The sequence below is a fragment of the Triticum urartu genome, chromosome 1A (genome assembly GCF_056163025.1).
Source record: "Triticum urartu cultivar PI428250 chromosome 1A, HENAU_Tu73, whole genome shotgun sequence".
Classification (NCBI taxonomy): Eukaryota; Viridiplantae; Streptophyta; class Magnoliopsida; order Poales; family Poaceae; genus Triticum; species Triticum urartu.
In genome coordinates this window covers 32,443,624-32,461,875 of record NC_141873.1, presented here as the reverse complement: position 1 = coordinate 32,461,875, position 18,252 = coordinate 32,443,624, and the positions used below count along the sequence as shown (strand labels likewise).

Here is an 18,252-nt window from a genome sequence, read left to right as displayed (position 1 = left end):
TATGCAAATTTCATTATTGATCAAGTAGGCACTTCTAGTCATGAAGACCATGGCGCCGGTGATGAGGGTAACGGAGGTGCGGAAGGTGATGGGCATGAGGGCAATGACCATTATGGTGAGCTCATAATTTCACTTCTATATGAGTACTCATTTTTCATGACATGGCAGCATATTTTGCTCATTTTGTGTGACATGGTAGCAGATTCAGTCACATGAAATTGATCATGTCTTCCTTTTTATAGGTTGGAATAATCCGCAGCCGCCGCAGCCATGTGAGTGGAGTGACAAAGCTAAGCTCACCGTCTATGGCATGTTGTTGGAGAGGACAAGTCTAGGAATTATGAAGCGTGGAGTGACCAAGGAAGTGTCTCGTTTGACCGGAATGCCGGAGAGAACTGTCCAGGACTTATGGAACAAGGGAAAGTTATATGGAGGGATGCTTGGAGTGTTGAACAAGAAGCCCAAAAATTGTGGTCGTAAAAGGATATCTATCGACTCGGAGACTATAAAGGCAGTTGACAAGAGGAAGAGAACAACCATCAAAGACCTCGCAAACGAGTTAAACGTGTCCAAAACCACAGTTTGGAAGAGGCTGAAAGAGAAGCAGATTAGATGCCACAGCAATGCCGTCAAGGGAACTCTCACCGACTTGAACAAGAGATGTAGGGTTGAGTGGTGCCTCTCGCAATTTCAGGAAGAGAGCCTATCGGAACAACCGTCTTTTAGAGGAATGTACAATGTCATTCATATAGATGAGAAGTGGTTCTATCGCACCAAGAAGTCTCTCAAGCTATACCTAGCAGATGATGAGGAAGAACCAGAACGGTTTAATGCAGAACAAGAATTATATAGAGAGGGTTATGTTTCTAGCAGCTGTAGCACGCCCTCGCTTTGATGTGAATGATAATGTGACATTTGATGGTAAAATTGGAATATGGTCGTTCACTTTTGAGGAGGCGGCTAAAAGGGATAGTCCTAACCATCTAGCCGGGACAATCGTGACAAAGGTCATCTCCAAGGTGACAAGGGATGTGAGTAGAGACTTCTTGGTGAACAAGGTTATCCCCGCCATCAAGGCGAAGTGGCCTCCTTCTGAACGTGGGCGTCCTATTTTCATCCAGCAAGATAATGCTAGGACTCACGTGAATGTTGATGATCCGGTGTTCCTTGCCGCGGCCCAGGCGGATGGGTGGGACATTCGTTTGGTGTGTCAGCCACCGAACTCGCCGGATCTTAACATACTTGATCTTGGTTTCTTTGCTGCCTTACAGTCATTGTTCCATAAGCTATTTCCAGGTTCAATTGATGATATAATTATGAAGGTGTGCCAAGCATTTGAGCAGTACCCCGCCGAGAGGTGCAACCGAATATTCGTCACTCTACAATCTTGCATGCGTGAGGTTCTAAAGGACAAAGGAGGCCAGCACTACAAGGTGCCGCACATGAGAAAGCAAGTCCTTCAAGATCTTCGTATCTTACCGGTGACGTTGCCTTGTGATCGATCCATCGTGGACCAAGGGAGGGCATTCTTACTTGAGTAGTGCTATGTATGCGACCATGTAGTCCATCTTTTGATGTAAGATTAGTGCTATGTTGTCTTGTTGATGTAATGGGATCATGTAATCCATCTTTTGTTGTAATGAGAATGAACCTTTAGTTTGAGCAAAAAAATTCTCATTAACAGCACACATCTCACCAATTTGACCAAAGTAAAAATAAACAAAATGGGCAAATTAACATCACATGATCGAAGTTTCAGTTTGAATACAAATTACCACCGCATTTTCAGCAGACTCATAGTGCACTCTAAACAAAAGAGAAAGCTAGCTACCACTGGAACCATAAGTGCATCATCACATATTCTTCGCCCAAGTTCAACAAAAGAGAAAACCACTACTGGAACAACTAATGGTGAAGTCCATGATCAATGTTGGATCATTTTAAAATTTTCTTCAGTTCGTCATTAGTCAGAATATCTTCAAAGTAAATGCTCATTAGATCTTGCCTAACCTCTTCTGCACCAGGAGGCACTCAGAATTGCTCCAGCGGTGGCAATGGGTCGCCACCGACTATCTTGCTGCCACTAACTGGGTCGCGGTCACCACACTTCTGTCCGTCGTTTCCGTTGCCGATGTCACCACGGCGCCATTGAGCACACGGTGCACAGTATGTGCCGCTGCGTCCAATGCCACTGTCCACCTTGATGACCGCGTCGGCGAGTGCGCGCACCAGTTTGGCGAGCTGGTGCACGTTGTCGATCAGGGTGCTCACCTTGTCGGCCAGTGCGTGCAGCACTTCCTCAAGCGCCTGGATGCCACCATCTTTCGGCTGCACGCTGTATTCCGCGAGCGCGCCGCCTTGCACGAATCCGTCGCCATCCGCCAGCGGGAGCACGCCGCCTTGCACGCCGCCGTCCACGAGTGTGTCGCAGCCCGCCAGCGGGAGCAGGCCACCTCGCTCGAGTGCATCGTCGTTCGCCCGGGAGAGCACGCCGCCGTGCATGCCGCCGTCCGCCCGCGGGAGCACACCGCCATGCACGGCGTGCGGTATGCACAGGGCATGGAGACAGGCCCGGGCTCTGGTGGTCATACATGTGGTGAGACAACTGCGAATTTGACTCGGGATGACTACCAGCAATGGTGAAATTCCTTCAAGTTTCAGACAGGCGGTCAAGAAAGGAGCGGTGATTTTGAGTTTAGATAACTCTTATGTGTGACACCCAATATGTGAGTTGTTCATTTTCACGCAGAACAGTGATCAGTGTGTGGTTGTATTGGACGGATACTCTGGAAGTTTGGAGCACAAACTAAAGTAAGGAGGAACTTAAATTTTGCTCGACTACTCTGGTCAAGAAAAGAACGGACTACAAGTTGGAGGTGGAGTCATATGAAGTCTTTGGAGTGGCAGCAGTACTCATGGGATAAACTCAAGTTCAATGTACATGGAAGTTTGACGCATTGACGAATTCAAGGTGGTGGAGAATATTCGCCAAGGTGGAGTTTGTTAGAGTTGTGTCGAATATTGTGTACAAGGTAGGTTATAGTTGGACTCTGAGTAGTATTGTGTTTAGATAGAATATGGAGTCGTGTCCTAATAGGACACTTGTATGCTAGGCCTCTCATATATAGCGGGGGTAGACACACGATGTAACCTATGCCAACATAATAGCACAGGCACGTAAGGGGGAGCCGGCGGCATGTGCCGGCGCCCGGGTGGCCGGTGTGCGGTATTGTAACGGTGTCAGGGGAGGAGCGCCCGTAGTCAGGTTCCGGGGATGTAGCCATATTGGTGAACCTCGTTAACAAATCTCGATGTCGTGCTTGTGTGATTGCTTGGTCCTCGAATGATCAACGGTATGCCTCAGATTTATTCTAACAAGTGGTATCATGAGCTAGGCTGCATAATCCGGCGGGCGGTCGTGTTGATCTGGAGGATGGATCGTATCAGATCCGGTGCGAAGACGACGGCCATGAGAATCCGTTTGGAGGACCTCTGTCGCGGAAGTCTTCGGTTTGCAGCCGGACGGGATGGACATGCAAGGCAATCGGAAGCTGTAGCTCGTGTAGCAGCTGGGCAACGTTGAAACGTGGAAGCGTTGGCGGCGTAACGCGTGCCAGAGCGACAGATTGGATCGGATCGATCTGATTGAAGCTGGAGCAACAGCAGCGTACGAGACGTGCAGGACGACGGGCCGGACAAGTGCGGTAGCGACCGAAGGGCCCGAGGCACGTGTTGGAGGGGGTCCAGCGTGGCGTGGGCTGGCCCAAACATGGTCGGCTGGAAGGCTGCTGCGGGCTAAGCGCTCGGCGGCCCTGACACTTTTGGAGCTGGCTCGTTCGGCTGATTGCACGGGTGCATGGAAGGCTGAAGCTGTGTTAGGCCTTGCACAATGGGAGATGCTTAGAGAGGTGCTTAGAAAAATAAACCGAGTTTTTCTGAAGCACTGGTGCCTATTTCTATAAAAGAGACGCTTAGTTAAGCGTCTACCTTGCATAAATAAGCACCGGTGCTTAAGGAAAGCCTGGTTTATTTTTCTAAGCACGTCCCCTAAGCACCTCCCATTGTACAAGGCCTTACATCAACGGAGGCTCGGCCAGAATAGCACGTGATGGCCAAGACATCGTGAGAAGATTTGTTTGGACAAAAAAAACAAGAGGACCGAGTCCTGGTGTGCAACGATAGGTAGGCAAATCAGTCGGCGAAATAAAACCATCAAGGGATATGCATCCATTGGAATTAGCAGGAGGCATTGACAAGGAAATTGCTAGCGTCAGAATTGTGCCTAGAGCTACAGAAGCTTGATTAATTTTTTTTATAGCATCAGTCATACGAAGAATCGTGACGCCACCGGGCATCGTTTTGAGGTGGAGAAGTTCAACGGGACTGAAAACCTTGGTTATGGCAGACATGGGTGAAAGATTCATGGCGCGACAAGGGATGTTTGAAGGCGTTGCGGGGAGTCATGTCAGCTAAGATGAAATTATCATGAGATGGATGGAAATTCGTGGATTGATCTGGGAGCCTAGGTTAGACTTGTCAGTCTGACGGATCGACGCGAGTCGGTTGGTACAGAAGATGATGCGGGATCGGCGGCGGCGACATAGGTGCGTGATGCTGATGGTGACCGACTTCTGGGGCACGGAAACACGTGGCACAGGTCTGAGAACTTGTGTGGCTTCGACAAGACTATGGCGCGGAGTTGATTCAAGGTGATGTACACATGGAGCTTGAGTCGACGGGGGCGTGAGGGTGGACTGATCATCTACCACGGAGTCATGTTGAAGGTGGAGCTGAATTGAGGGGCTACAGTGTAAGGATTCAGGGAATTGAAGCCTATTCAGCAAGTGGGAAAAAGCGAGTGACATGCAGTTTGGACTGGAGCCTAGTGGTCTGATGGAAGCGTGAAACTCGTCATCGGTCGGTGATGATTGGTGGTACTCTGCAGTGAAGGTTGAGTGGTGTTGGTTCGCGACCCTTGAGACTCGACCAGGACAGCGGAGGATCGGCACCGTAATAGCAGCTAGGCGTGCGGTATGCACAGGGCATGGAGACGGGCCAGGGCTCTGGTGGTCATACATGTGGTGAGACAACTGCGATTTTTACTCGGGATGACTACAAGCAATGGTGAAATTCCTTCAAGTTTCAGACAGGCGGTCAAGAAAGGAGCGGTGATTTTGAGTTCAGATAACTCTTATATGTGACACCCAATATGTGAGTAGTTCATTTTCACGCAGATCAGTGATCAGTGTGTGGTTGTATTGGACGGATACTCTGGAAGTTGGGAGCACAAACTAAAGTAAGGAGGAACTTAAATTTTGCTCGACTACTCTGGTCAAGAAAAGAAGGGACTACAAGTTGGAGGTGGAGTCATATGAAGTCTTTGGAGTGGCAGCGCTACTCATGGGATAAACTCAGGTTCAATGTACATGGAAGTTTGACGCATTGACGAATTCAAGGTGGTGGAGAATATTCGCCAAGGTGGAGTTTGTTAGAGTTGTGTCGAATATTGTGTACAAGGTAGGTTATAGTTGGACTCTGAGTAGTATTGTGTTTAGATAGAATATGGAGTCGTGTCCTAATAGGACACTTGTATGCTAGGCCTCTCATATATAGCGGGGGTAGACACACGATGTAACCTATGCCAACATAATAGCACAGGCGCGTAAGGGGGAGCCGGCGGCATGTGCCGGCGCCCGGGTGGCCGGTGTGCGGTATTGTGACGGTGTCACGAGAAGGAGCGCCCGTAGTCAGCCCCGGGAATATAGCCATATCGGTGAACTTCGTTAACAAATCTCGATGTCGTGCTTGTGTGATTGCTTGATCCTCGAATAATGAACAGTATACCTCAAATTTATTCTAACAGCCCAAGCATTAGAAGATCGACACTAAGAAGTGCAGTGCGAACGACGATGTTGCCAGCGCCTTGGGCTCCAGCTAGCCATGCATTGACGACACCCAGTGCAACGTCGACGTCGACTCCTCTCACGAGCAGTCGAATTAGTTAATTATTAGTCTCTCCGTTCCAAATTATATGTTGATGTTTTGAATACCTTGTATATATTTGTAAGGGCTAAAATGTTCGAATGAAGCCGTCTAAATACTAAGTAACGTTTTACATTAATTTCGTCTGTAATGCAATATTTGAATGTTTTTTCTAGTACATTTTCAAAAAAATTATCCGCACACAATTTTAGAAAACAATTGGTAGGCGAAATGAAAGCATTGCACAAGGTTACTGCTTACAAATCATGTATGGGTATACGGACCAATAGGGCCCATTGTGTCGCAACCCTACTTCTCTTGTATATATTTGGAACAACAGCTGTGCCAGCATGTGAAGAAGGAACGGCCTGTCAACCTGTCCGGCCCTGGGGCCTTATCCAGAGGCATAGCCTTGACCACCTTCTCCACCTCCTCTTCGACAAATTCTACCTCCAAATGCGATAGATCCCTACATGGGATGCCAAGCAGCCCCAAGTCCAAGGTGTATTCCCGTTCTGGTGCTTGGCCAAAGAGGTTGTCATAGAAATCATCTATCACAGTGGCAATTTGCTCCTGCCAGTCAAGATAATGCCCTCCTGTCACAAGGTTGTAATGGCATTCTTCCTTAGTCGGTGTCAGGCATGCTGGTGAAGAAACTAGTATTAGCATCTCCCTCCCTCAGATACAGCATCCTACGCATGAGGCCAAAAAGCCTCAAATCTGAAGTGTCTGCCCATGCTATGTCCGCCTTTAGACCATCAGAATTGGACCGTGGTCTGATATTGCCATACCCAGAGCCGTCAAGAAACTAGAGGGGTGCGCCTCCTCCCACAAGTTCGTGCAGAACACATAATCAATCTTCTCTACGGTTGGTTTCTCCCTCTCATTGGACCATGTGAATCTCCTCCCTTTCAGATGCATTTTCTTGAGCTCCAAAGTGTTTAACTTGGACCAGAACCGGGCCATCTTGCGCCTATTAACAGCAAAGTTGCTCTTGTCGGTAGGGTTAACTAGCAAGTTGAAATCCCCAAAAAGCCAAGGCCATGCAAGCAGCTCTCTAAACTCATGCATGAACTCTATTTTCACCACATGCACCTACTCACTTGGGTTAGATCTAGACGCACACTGATGGAGGAGACATGTGGTGCTTGAACCCCAGATCGAGAGGAGATGCCCGCTGAATTTGGTCAGGGACACAATGGGAGCCGTCGCCTAGATCGGGCACGGAGCGAACGAGAAGTTGCGGAGGGCCGCCGCCTGGATCAGGCGTTGACCGGACGGGGCAGTTTAGGTGGAAGGGTGGGCCAGCGGGGTGGTAGGCAGCAGCCAGAGCAGAGGAACACGATCGCATATAGAGACAAAAACAGCGGCAGTCGGCAAGGAGACCACGGCGGCGAGGGGAGAGGATCAAGCACTGAGTTGCGCGTGATAAAAAATTAGAATATGATACCATGTTAAGAATATGCAACTTGTATTCCCATGAGGCCAAAGGCCAATATATATACATGTACATGTACAAAAAATATGCAGAAACCCCCTTATATAATGGGGTAAATACAAAGACTATATATATACTCTAACATTGGCTACCCACTTCCGTGACAGGGGCGGTCATCGGTGGCGATGCGGCGCGTGGAGCGTCGGCGGCAGGAAGGACACAGGCACACAGGTGGGAAAAAAAGGCGGGACTAGTTTTACTCGGTTGCACGGGCGCCGAGTTTATTTAGGCGCCACAGGTGAAGTGGGGGGGGGGGGTCGGTGGAGTAAAAGTTTTACTATCTTATAGAATGTAAGGGATCGGCTAGGTGCGGTTTAGCACTACTAGGGAAACCTTATACACAGAAATTTAGCATTAACACGTGTCAAAAATGGGCGCTGGTGTTAAATAGCAGTAGCGCGCGTGCGGAAACCGTGCTACAGATACAACAGTAGCAGTAGCGCGTGCTAATGAAAAGTGCTACCACTAATATTCCCATTGCTAAAATGGCAGGCTACGCATAGCAGTAGCGATCTTGGGAGAAGCGCGCTACCGCTAGGACATAAGTAGCAGCGTGTTTCGCGCGGAGAGCGCTACTGCTAATGGAAATATAATAAAATGAAAAACAAAAGGAAAAGTAAATGAAAAAGAAAGAAAATAGAAAAAGGAGAAAGGCGTAGCAGTAGCGTCTGTTCGTAGGAGGCGTTGTAGCTAACGTAGCTGCAACGCGTTTCCTAGACCCCCGCTGTAGAAACAGAAAAGGAAATAAGAAATATGAAGGAAATTACATAGCTATAGCAGTAGCGCGTTTCGTGAAAATCGCTATAGCTAAGTTTGACTTAACCAAAAAACCGTTTCCCCCCGGCCACCACTTTTCCCCCAAATCCCTGGACCGGTGGAGTAAAAGTTTTACTAGCTTATAGAATGTAAGGGATCGGCTAGGTGCGGTTTAGCACTACTAGGGAGAACCTTATACATAAAAATTTAGCAGTAACGCGTGTCAAAAATGGGCGCTGGTGCTAAATAGCAGTAGCGCGCATGCGGAAACCGCGCTACAGATACAACAGTAGCAGCAGCGCGTGCAAATGAAAAGTGCTACCACTAATATTCCCATTGCTAAAACGGTAGGCTACGCATAGCAGTAGCGGTCTTGGGAGAAGCGCGCTACCACTAGGACATAAGTAGCAGCGCATTTCGCGTGGAGAGCGCTACTGCTAATGGAAATAAAATAAAAGGAAAAACAAAAGGAAAAGTAAATGAAAAAGAAATAAATAGAAAAAGGAGAAAGGGAAAAATAAAATGTAGAGGAAAATAAATGAAAAAGCGAAAAAAAGGAGAAAGGCGTAGCAGTAGCGTCTGTTCGTAGGAGGCGCTGTTGCTAACGTAGCTGCAGCGCGTTTCCTAGACCCCCGCTGTAGAAACAGAAAAGGAAATAAGAAATATGAAGGAAATTACATAGCTATAGCAGTAGCGCGTTTCGTGAAAATCGCTATAGCTAAGTTTGACTTAACCAAAAAACCGTTTCCCCCCGGCCACCACTTTTCCCCCAAATCCCTGGACCGGTGGAGTAAAAGTTTTACTATCTTATAGAATGTAAGGGATCGTTTAGGTGCGGTTTAGCACTACTAGGGAAAACCTTATACATAGAAATTTAGCAGTAACGCGTGTCAAAAATGGGTGCTAGTGCTAAATAGCAGTAGCGCGCTTGCGAAAACCGCGCTACAGATACAACAGTAGCAGTAGCGCGTGCAAACGAAAAGCGCTACCACTAATATTCCCATTGCTAAAACGGTAGGCTACGCATAGCAGTAGCGGTTTTGGGAGAAGCGCGCTACCGCTAGGACATACTCCCTCCGGCCCTTTTTTGTTTGCGTTTTAGCTCCTGCCCGGATACCAAGGAGAGGAGAGCTCAGCAAAATTTGGACTACTTTGCCCCTGAATTGCTACCGAGGAGACCTGGGCAGTTACTCCCTGCATGCAAACGATTGGCCTGCAGCCATATATTCTCGCGCCCACTCTCTCCATCTCTCTGCATGCGCGTCTCTCTCTCCTCCTCTCTCTCCCAGTCTGCATGCAGGCGCATCTCTCTGCATGTGCCTCTCCCTCTGTGCAAAATCTTCTTGGAATCGACGCCAATCTCTCACCCATTGCATGGCCTATGAGCAGGAAGAACACCAGCGGGGCTTGAAACTGGTGGAGTTGGAGCCAAAGCAATTCGTTTACCGCCATGGCTGAACAATTGGAGCAGATGAAAATTTCCAACTCCCTCCAACTGAACAGCCCGCCATAGATTAGAAGCTCAAAATTTAGCTTACCGCCATGGCTAAAACTGAAAAGTTCTGTCTATCAATCTCAGCCCCAGCCATGAACAGAACGGCAAAAAATTCTTCCCTCGCTCTATTTGCTCCTCTCTCTCTCTCTTGCCACGTGAATGCAATGACTGGTTTCGACCTCAATTCGGCCATCAACTGGGACGAGGTGGAGGATCAATATGATGGTCATGCCGAGGACATGAACTACGTTTACGTATTTGAGGAGAGCGACGATGGTATGAACTGATTGCTCTTGTTTGATTTTACTCCAGTTTTTTTGTGCTCTGTTTGATCGCTTTTCAACTCCCAAACCAACGACAGAAAATGAAGCCGCCGAGCAAAACAATGGCCGACGCGGAAGAGGCGGCAAGGACGCTTCGCACGGCACGGAGGACGCAGGCGGAAGCGGTGGCAACGGCAATAGCAGCCAACTCGCGGACGTGGAGGTGCAAGGCGGAAGTCCCGGCGTTGGACCGAGCCGCACAGATCAGGTGCACGACGCAGAAGCTGAAGACGGCAGTGCTAGCGCTGGTCTGAGCCCCACCAACCGCGTGCATGACGAGGACACCTCCAGCGGAAGAAGCAACAGCCACAACCATGGCCGCTCTCGTCTAGGCTTGACCGGCCATGGGCTCCGCAACGTTGACCGCGGAAGAGGCCTGCAAGTCACCAGCGGACAATTCTATTTGGTTGTTTGATTCAATTAGAGTTAATGAAAATCATTAGTGAAAATTTGTTAGGAAGTTCAGTTTGTTAATGAAAACTAGCGAACAATTCTATTTGGTTGTTTGATTCTCATGCAATTATAGTCCATTAAAATTTGTGGCAATTTCTCATTTTGTTATGAAGTTCATAAAGTGTGTTCATTAGATTTCTTGTTGTTAAGTTTAATTGTGTTATGCAAATTTCATTATTGATCAAGTAGGCACTTCTAGTCATGAAGACCATGGCGCCGGTGATGAGGGTAACGGAGGTGCGGAAGGTGATGGGCATGAGGGCAATGACCATTATGGTGAGCTCATAATTTCACTTCTATATGAGTACTCATTTTTCATGACATGGCAGCATATTTTGCTCATTTTGTGTGACATGGTAGCAGATTCAGTCACATGAAATTGATCATGTCTTCCTTTTTATAGGTTGGAATAATCCGCAGCCGCCGCAGCCATGTGAGTGGAGTGACAAAGCTAAGCTCACCGTCTATGGCATGTTGTTGGAGAGGACAAGTCTAGGAATTATGAAGCGTGGAGTGACCAAGGAAGTGTCTCGTTTGACCGGAATGCCGCAGAGAACTGTCCAGGACTTGTGGAACAAGGGAAAGTTATATGGAGGGATGCTTGGAGTGTTGAACAAGAAGCCCAAAAATTGTGGTCGTAAAAGGATATCTATCGACTCGGAGACTATAAAGGCAGTTGACAAGAGGAAGAGAACAACCATCAAAGACCTCGCAAACGAGTTAAACGTGTCCAAAACCACAGTTTGGAAGAGGCTGAAAGAGAAGCAGATTAGATGCCACAGCAATGCCGTCAAGGGAACTCTCACCGACTTGAACAAGAGATGTAGGGTTGAGTGGTGCCTCTCGCAATTTCAGGAAGAGAGCCTATCGGAACAACCGTCTTTTAGAGGAATGTACAATGTCATTCATATAGATGAGAAGTGGTTCTATCGCACCAAGAAGTCTCTCAAGCTATACCTAGCAGATGATGAGGAAGAACCGGAACGGTTTATGCAGAACAAGAATTATATAGAGAGGGTTATGTTTCTAGCAGCTGTAGCACGCCCTCGCTTTGATGTGAATGATAATGTGACATTTGATGGTAAAATTGGAATATGGTCGTTCACTTTTGAGGAGGCGGCTAAAAGGGATAGTCCTAACCATCTAGCCGGGACAATCGTGACAAAGGTCATCTCCAAGGTGACAAGGGATGTGAGTAGAGACTTCTTGGTGAACAAGGTTATCCCCGCCATCAAGGCGAAGTGGCCTCCTTCTGAACGTGGGCGTCCTATTTTCATCCAGCAAGATAATGCTAGGACTCACGTGAATGTTGATGATCCGGTGTTCCTTGCCGCGGCCCAGGCGGATGGGTGGGACATTCGTTTGGTGTGTCAGCCACCGAACTCGCCGGATCTTAACATACTTGATCTTGGTTTCTTTGCTGCCTTACAGTCATTGTTCCATAAGCTATTTCCAGGTTCAATTGATGATATAATTATGAAGGTGTGCCAAGCATTTGAGCAGTACCCCGCCGAGAGGTGCAACCGAATATTCGTCACTCTACAATCTTGCATGCGTGAGGTTCTAAAGGACAAAGGAGGCCAGCACTACAAGGTGCCGCACATGAGAAAGCAAGTCCTTCAAGATCTTCGTATCTTACCGGTGACGTTGCCTTGTGATCGATCCATCGTGGACCAAGGGAGGGCATTCTTACTTGAGTAGTGCTATGTATGCGACCATGTAGTCCATCTTTTGATGTAAGATTAGTGCTATGTTGTCTTGTTGATGTAATGGGATCATGTAATCCATCTTTTGTTGTAATGAGAATGAACCTTTAGTTTGAGCAAAAAAATTCTCATTAACAGCACACATCTCACCAATTTGACCAAAGTAAAAATAAAGAAAATGGGCAAATTAACATCACATGATCGAAGTTTCAGTTCGAATACAAATTACCACCGCATTTTCAGCAGACTCATAGTGCACTCTAAACAAAAGAGAAAGCTAGCTACCACTGGAACCATAAGTGCATCATCACATATTCTTCGCCCAAGTTCAACAAAAGAGAAACCACTACTGGAACAACTAATGGTGAAGTCCATGATCAATGTTGGATCATTTTAAAATTTTCTTCAGTTCGTCATTAGTCAGAATATCTTCAAAGTAAATGCTCATTAGATCTTGCCTAACCTCTTCTGCACCAGGAGGCACTCAGAATTGCTCCAGCGGTGGCAATGGGTCGCCACCGACTATCTTGCTGCCACTAACTGGGTCGCGGTCACCACACTTCTGTCCGTCGTTTCCGTTGCCGATGTCACCACGGCGCCATTGAGCACACGGTGCACAGTATGTGCCGCTGCGTCCAATGCCACTGTCCACCTTGATGACCGCGTCGGCGAGTGCGCGCACCAGTTTGGCGAGCTGGTGCACGTTGTCGATCAGGGTGCTCACCTTGTCGGCCAGTGCGTGCAGCACTTCCTCAAGCGCCTGGATGCCACCATCTTTCGGCTGCACGCTGTATTCCGCGAGCGCGCCGCCTTGCACGAATCCGTCGCCATCTGCCAGCGGGAGCACGCCGCCTTGCACGCCGCCGTCCACGAGTGTGTCGCAGCCCGCCAGCGGGAGCAGGCCACCTCGCTCGAGTGCATCGTCGTTCGCCCGCGAGAGCACGCCGCCGTGCATGCCGCCGTCCGCCCGCGGGAGCACACCGCCATGCACGGCGTGCGGTATGCACAGGGCATGGAGACGGGCCAGGGCTCTGGTGGTCATACATGTGGTGAGACAACTGCGAATTTGACTCGGGATGACTACAAGCAATGGTGAAATTCCTTCAAGTTTCAGACAGGCGGTCAAGAAAGGAGCGGTGATTTTGAGTTTAGATAACTCTTATGTGTGACACCCAATATGTGAGTTGTTCATTTTCACGCAGATCAGTGATCAGTGTGTGGTTGTATTGGACGGATACTCTGGAAGTTGGGAGCACAAACTAAAGTAAGGAGGAACTTAAATTTTGCTCGACTACTCTGGTCAAGAAAAGAACGGACTACAAGTTGGAGGTGGAGTCATATGAAGTCTTTGGAGTGGCAGCAGTACTCATGGGATAAACTCAAGTTCAATGTACATGGAAGTTTGACGCATTGACGAATTCAAGGTGGTGGAGAATATTCGCCAAGGTGGAGTTTGTTAGAGTTGTGTCGAATATTGTGTACAAGGTAGGTTATAGTTGGACTCTGAGTAGTATTGTGTTTAGATAGAATATGGAGTCGTGTCCTAATAGGACACCTGTATGCTAGGCCTCTCATATATAGCGGGGGTAGACACACGATGTAACCTATGCCAACATAATAGCACAGGCACGTAAGGGGGAGCCGGCGGCATGTGCCGGCGCCCGGGTGGCCGGTGTGCGGTATTGTAACGGTGTCAGGGGAGGAGCGCCCGTAGTCAGGTTCCGGGGATGTAGCCATATTGGTGAACCTCGTTAACAAATCTCGATGTCGTGCTTGTGTGATTGCTTGGTCCTCGAATGATCAACGGTATGCCTCAGATTTATTCTAACAAGTGGTATCATGAGCTAGGCTGCATAATCCGGCGGGCGGTCGTGTTGATCTGGAGGATGGATCGTATCAGATCCGGTGCGAAGACGACGGCCATGAGAATCCGTTTGGAGGATCTCTGTCGCGGAAGTCGTCGGTTTGCAGCCGGACGGGATGGACATGCAAGGCAATCGGAAGCTGTAGCTCGTGTAGCAGCTGGGCAACGTTGAAACGTGGAAGCGTTGGCGGCGTAACGCGTGCCAGAGCGACAGATTGGATCGGATCGATCTGATTGAAGCTGGAGCAACAGCAGCGTACGAGACGTGCAGGACGACGGGCCGGACAAGTGCGGTAGCGACCGAAGGGCCCGAGGCACGTGTTGGAGGGGGTCCAGCGTGGTGTGGGCTGGCCCAAACATGGTCGGCTGGAAGGCTGCTGCGGGCTAAGCGCTCGGCGGCCCTGACACTTTTGGAGCTGGCTCGTTCGGCTGATTGCACGGGTGCATGGAAGGCTGAAGCTGTGTTAGGCCTTGCACAATGGGAGATGCTTAGAGAGGTGCATAGAAAAATAAACCGAGTTTTTCTGAAGCACCGGTGCCTATTTCTATAAAAGAGACGCTTAGTTAAGCGTCTACCTTGTATAAATAAGCACCGGTGCTTAAGGAAAGCCTGGTTTATTTTTCTAAGCACGTCCCCTAAGCACCTCCCATTGTACAAGGCCTTACATCAACGGAGGCTCGGCCAGAATAGCACGTGATGGCCAAGACATCGTGAGAAGATTTGTTTGGACTAAAAAAACAAGAGGACCGAGTCCTGGTGTGCAACGATAGGCAGGCAAATCAGTCGGCGAAATAAAACCATCAAGGGATATCCATCCATTGGAATTAGCAGGAGGCATTGACAAGGCAATTGCTAGCATCAGAATTGTGCCTAGAGCTACAGAAGCTCGGTTAATTTTTTACAGCGTCAGTCATACGAAGAATCGTGACGCCACCGGGCATCGGTTTGAGGTGGAGAAGTTCAACGAGACTGAAAACCTTGGTTATGGCAGACATGGGTGAAAGATTGTTGGCGCACAAGGGATGTTTGAAGGCTTTGCGGGGAGTCGTGTCAGCTAAGATGAAATTATCATGAGATGGATGGAAATTCGTGGATTGATCTGGGAGCCTAGGTTAGACTTGTCAGTCTGACGGATCGACGCGAGTCGGTTGGTACAGAAGATGATGCGGGATCGGCGGCGGCGACATAGGTGCGTGATGCTGATGGTGACCGACTTCTGGGGCACGGAAACACGTGGCGCAAGTCTGAGAACTTGTGTGGCTTTGACAAGACTATGGCGCGGGGTTGATTCAAGGTGATGTACACATGGAGCTTGAGTCGACGGGGGCGTGAGGGTGGACTGATCATCTACCACGGAGTCATGTTGAAGGTGGAGCTGAATTGAGGGGCTACAGTGTAAGGATTCAGGGAATTGAAGCCTATTCAGCAAGTGGGAAAAAGCGAGTGACATGCAGTTTGGACTGGAGCCTAGTGGTCTGATGGAAGCGTGAAACTCGTCATCGGTCGGTGATGATTGGTGGTACTCTGCAGTGAAGGTTGAGTGGTGTTGGTTCGCGACCCTTGAGACTCGACCAGGACAGCGGAGGATCGGCACGGTAATAGCAGCTAGGCATGCGGTATGCACAGGGCATGGAGACGGGCCAGGGCTCTGGTGGTCATACATGTGGTGAGACAACTGCGATTTTTACTCGGGATTACTACAAGCAATGGTGAAATTCCTTCAAGTTTCAGACAGGCGGTCAAGAAAGGAGCGGTGATTTTGAGTTCAGATAACTCTTATGTGTGACACCCAATATGTGAGTTGTTCATTTTCACACAGATCAGTGATCAGTGTGTGGTTGTATTGGACGGATACTCTGGAAGTTGGGAGCACAAACTAAAGTAAGGAGGAACTTAAATTTTGCTCGACTACTCTGGTCAAGAAAAGAAGGGACTACAAGTTGGAGGTGGAGTCATATGAAGTCTTTGGAGTGGCAGCGGTACTCATGGGATAAACTCAGGTTCAATGTACATGGAAGTTTGACGCATTGACGAATTCAAGGTGGTGGAGAATATTCGCCAAGGTGGAGTTTATTAGAGTTGTGTCGAATATTGTGTACAAGGTAGGTTATAGTTGGACTCTGAGTAGTATTGTGTTTAGATAGAATATGGAGTCGTGTCCTAATAGGACACTTGTATGCTAGGCCTCTCATATATAGCGGGGGTAGACACACGATGTAACCTATGCCAACATAATAGCACAGGCGCGTAAGGGGGAGCCGGCGGCATGTGCCGGCGCCCGGGTGGCCGGTGTGCGGTATTGTGACGGTGTCACGAGAAGGAGCGCCCGTAGTCAGCCCCGGGAATATAGCCATATCGGTGAACTTCGTTAACAAATCTCGATGTCGTGCTTGTGTGATTGCTTGATCCTCGAATAATGAACAGTGTACCTCAAATTTATTCTAACAGCCCAAGCATTAGAAGATCGACACTAAGAAGTGCAGTGCGAACGACGATGTTGCCAGCGCCTTGGGCTCCAGCTAGCCATGCATTGACGACACCCAGTGCAACGTCGACGTCAACTCCTCTCACGAGCAGTCGAATTAGTTAATTATTAGTCTCTCCGTTCCAAATTATATGTTGATGTTTTGAATACCTTGTATATATTTGTAAGGGCTAAAATGTTCGAATGAAGCCGTCTTAATACTAAGTAACGTTTTACATTAATTTCGTCTGTAATGCAATATTTGAATGTTTTTTCTAGTACATTTTCAAAAAAATTATCCGCACACAATTTTAGAAAACAATTGGTAGGCGAAATGGAAGCATTGCACAAGGTTACTGCTTACAAATCATGTATGGGTATACGGACCAATAGGGCCCATTGTGTCGCAACCCTACTTCTCTTGTATATATTTGGAACAACAGCTGTGCCAGCATGTGAAGAAGGAACGGCCTGTCAACCTGTCCGGCCCTGGGGCCTTATCCAGAGGCATAGCCTTGACCACCTTCTCCACCTCCTCTTCGACAAATTCTACCTCCAAATGCGATAGATCCCTACATGGGATGCCAAGCAGCCCCAAGTCCAAGGTGTATTCCCGTTCTGGTGCTTGACCAAAGAGGTTGTCATAGAAATCATATATCACCGTGGCAATTTGCTCCTGCCAGTCAAGATAATGCCCTCCTGTCACAAGGTTGTAATGGCATTCTTCCTTAGTCGGTGTCAGGCATGCTGGTGAAGAAACTAGTATTAGCATCTCCCTCCCTCAGATACAGCATCCTACGCATGAGGCCAAAAGGCCTCAAATCTGAAGTGTCTGCCCATGCTATGTCCGCGTTTAGACCATCAGAATTGGACCGTGGTCTGATATTGCCATACCCAGAGCCGTCAAGAAACTAGAGGGGTGCGCCTCCTCCCACAAGTTCGTGCAGAACACATGATCAATCTTCTCTACGGTTGGTTTCTCCCTCTCATTGGACCATGTGAATCTCCTCCCTTTCAGACGCATTTTCTTGAGCTCCAAAGTGTTTAACTTGGACAAGAACCGGGCCATCTTGCGCCTATTAACAGCAAAGTTGCTCTTGTCGGTAGGGTTAACTAGCAAGTTGAAATCCCCAAAAAGCCAAGGCCATGCAAGCAGCTCTCTAAACTCATGCATGAACTCTATTTTCACCACATGCACCTACTCACTTGGGTTAGATCTAGACGCACACTGATGGAGGAGACATGTGGTGCTTGAACCCCAGATCGAGAGGAGATGCCCGCTGAATTTGGTCAGGGACACAATGGGAGCCGTCGCCTAGATCGGGCACGGAGCGAACGCGAAGTTGAGGAGGGCTGCCGCCTGGATCAGGCGTTGACCGGACGGGGCAGTTTAGGTGGAAGGGTGGGCCAGCGGGGTGGTAGGCAGCAGCCAGAGCAGAGGAACACGATCGCATATAGAGACAAAAACAGCGGCAGTCGGCAAGGAGACCACGGCGGCGAGGGGAGAGGATCAAGCACTGAGTTGCGCGTGATAAAAAATTAGAATATGATACCATGTTAAGAATATGCAACTTGTATTCCCATGAGGCCAAAGGCCAATATATATACATGTACATGTACAAAAAATATGCAGAAACCCCCTTATATAATGGGGTAAATACAAAGACTATATATATACTCTAACATTGGCTACCCACTTCCGTGACAGGG

General features: G+C 48.4%; 1 protein-coding gene and 1 pseudogene across 1 annotated transcript; both read left to right on the top strand.

Moving 5' to 3' along the window:
* The first annotated feature begins 310 nt into the window (after positions 1 to 310).
* LOC147988763 (uncharacterized) lies at positions 311 to 1,541 on the top strand (annotated as a pseudogene).
* A 9,437-nt stretch (positions 1,542 to 10,978) lies between these two features.
* On the top strand, positions 10,979 to 12,208 carry LOC147988762 (uncharacterized). The gene has a single exon (XM_087535843.1). The coding sequence runs from the start codon at positions 10,979 to 10,981 to the stop codon at positions 12,206 to 12,208; it is 1,230 nt and encodes a 409-aa protein (XP_087391969.1).
* Positions 12,209 to 18,252: the final 6,044 nt, after the last annotated feature.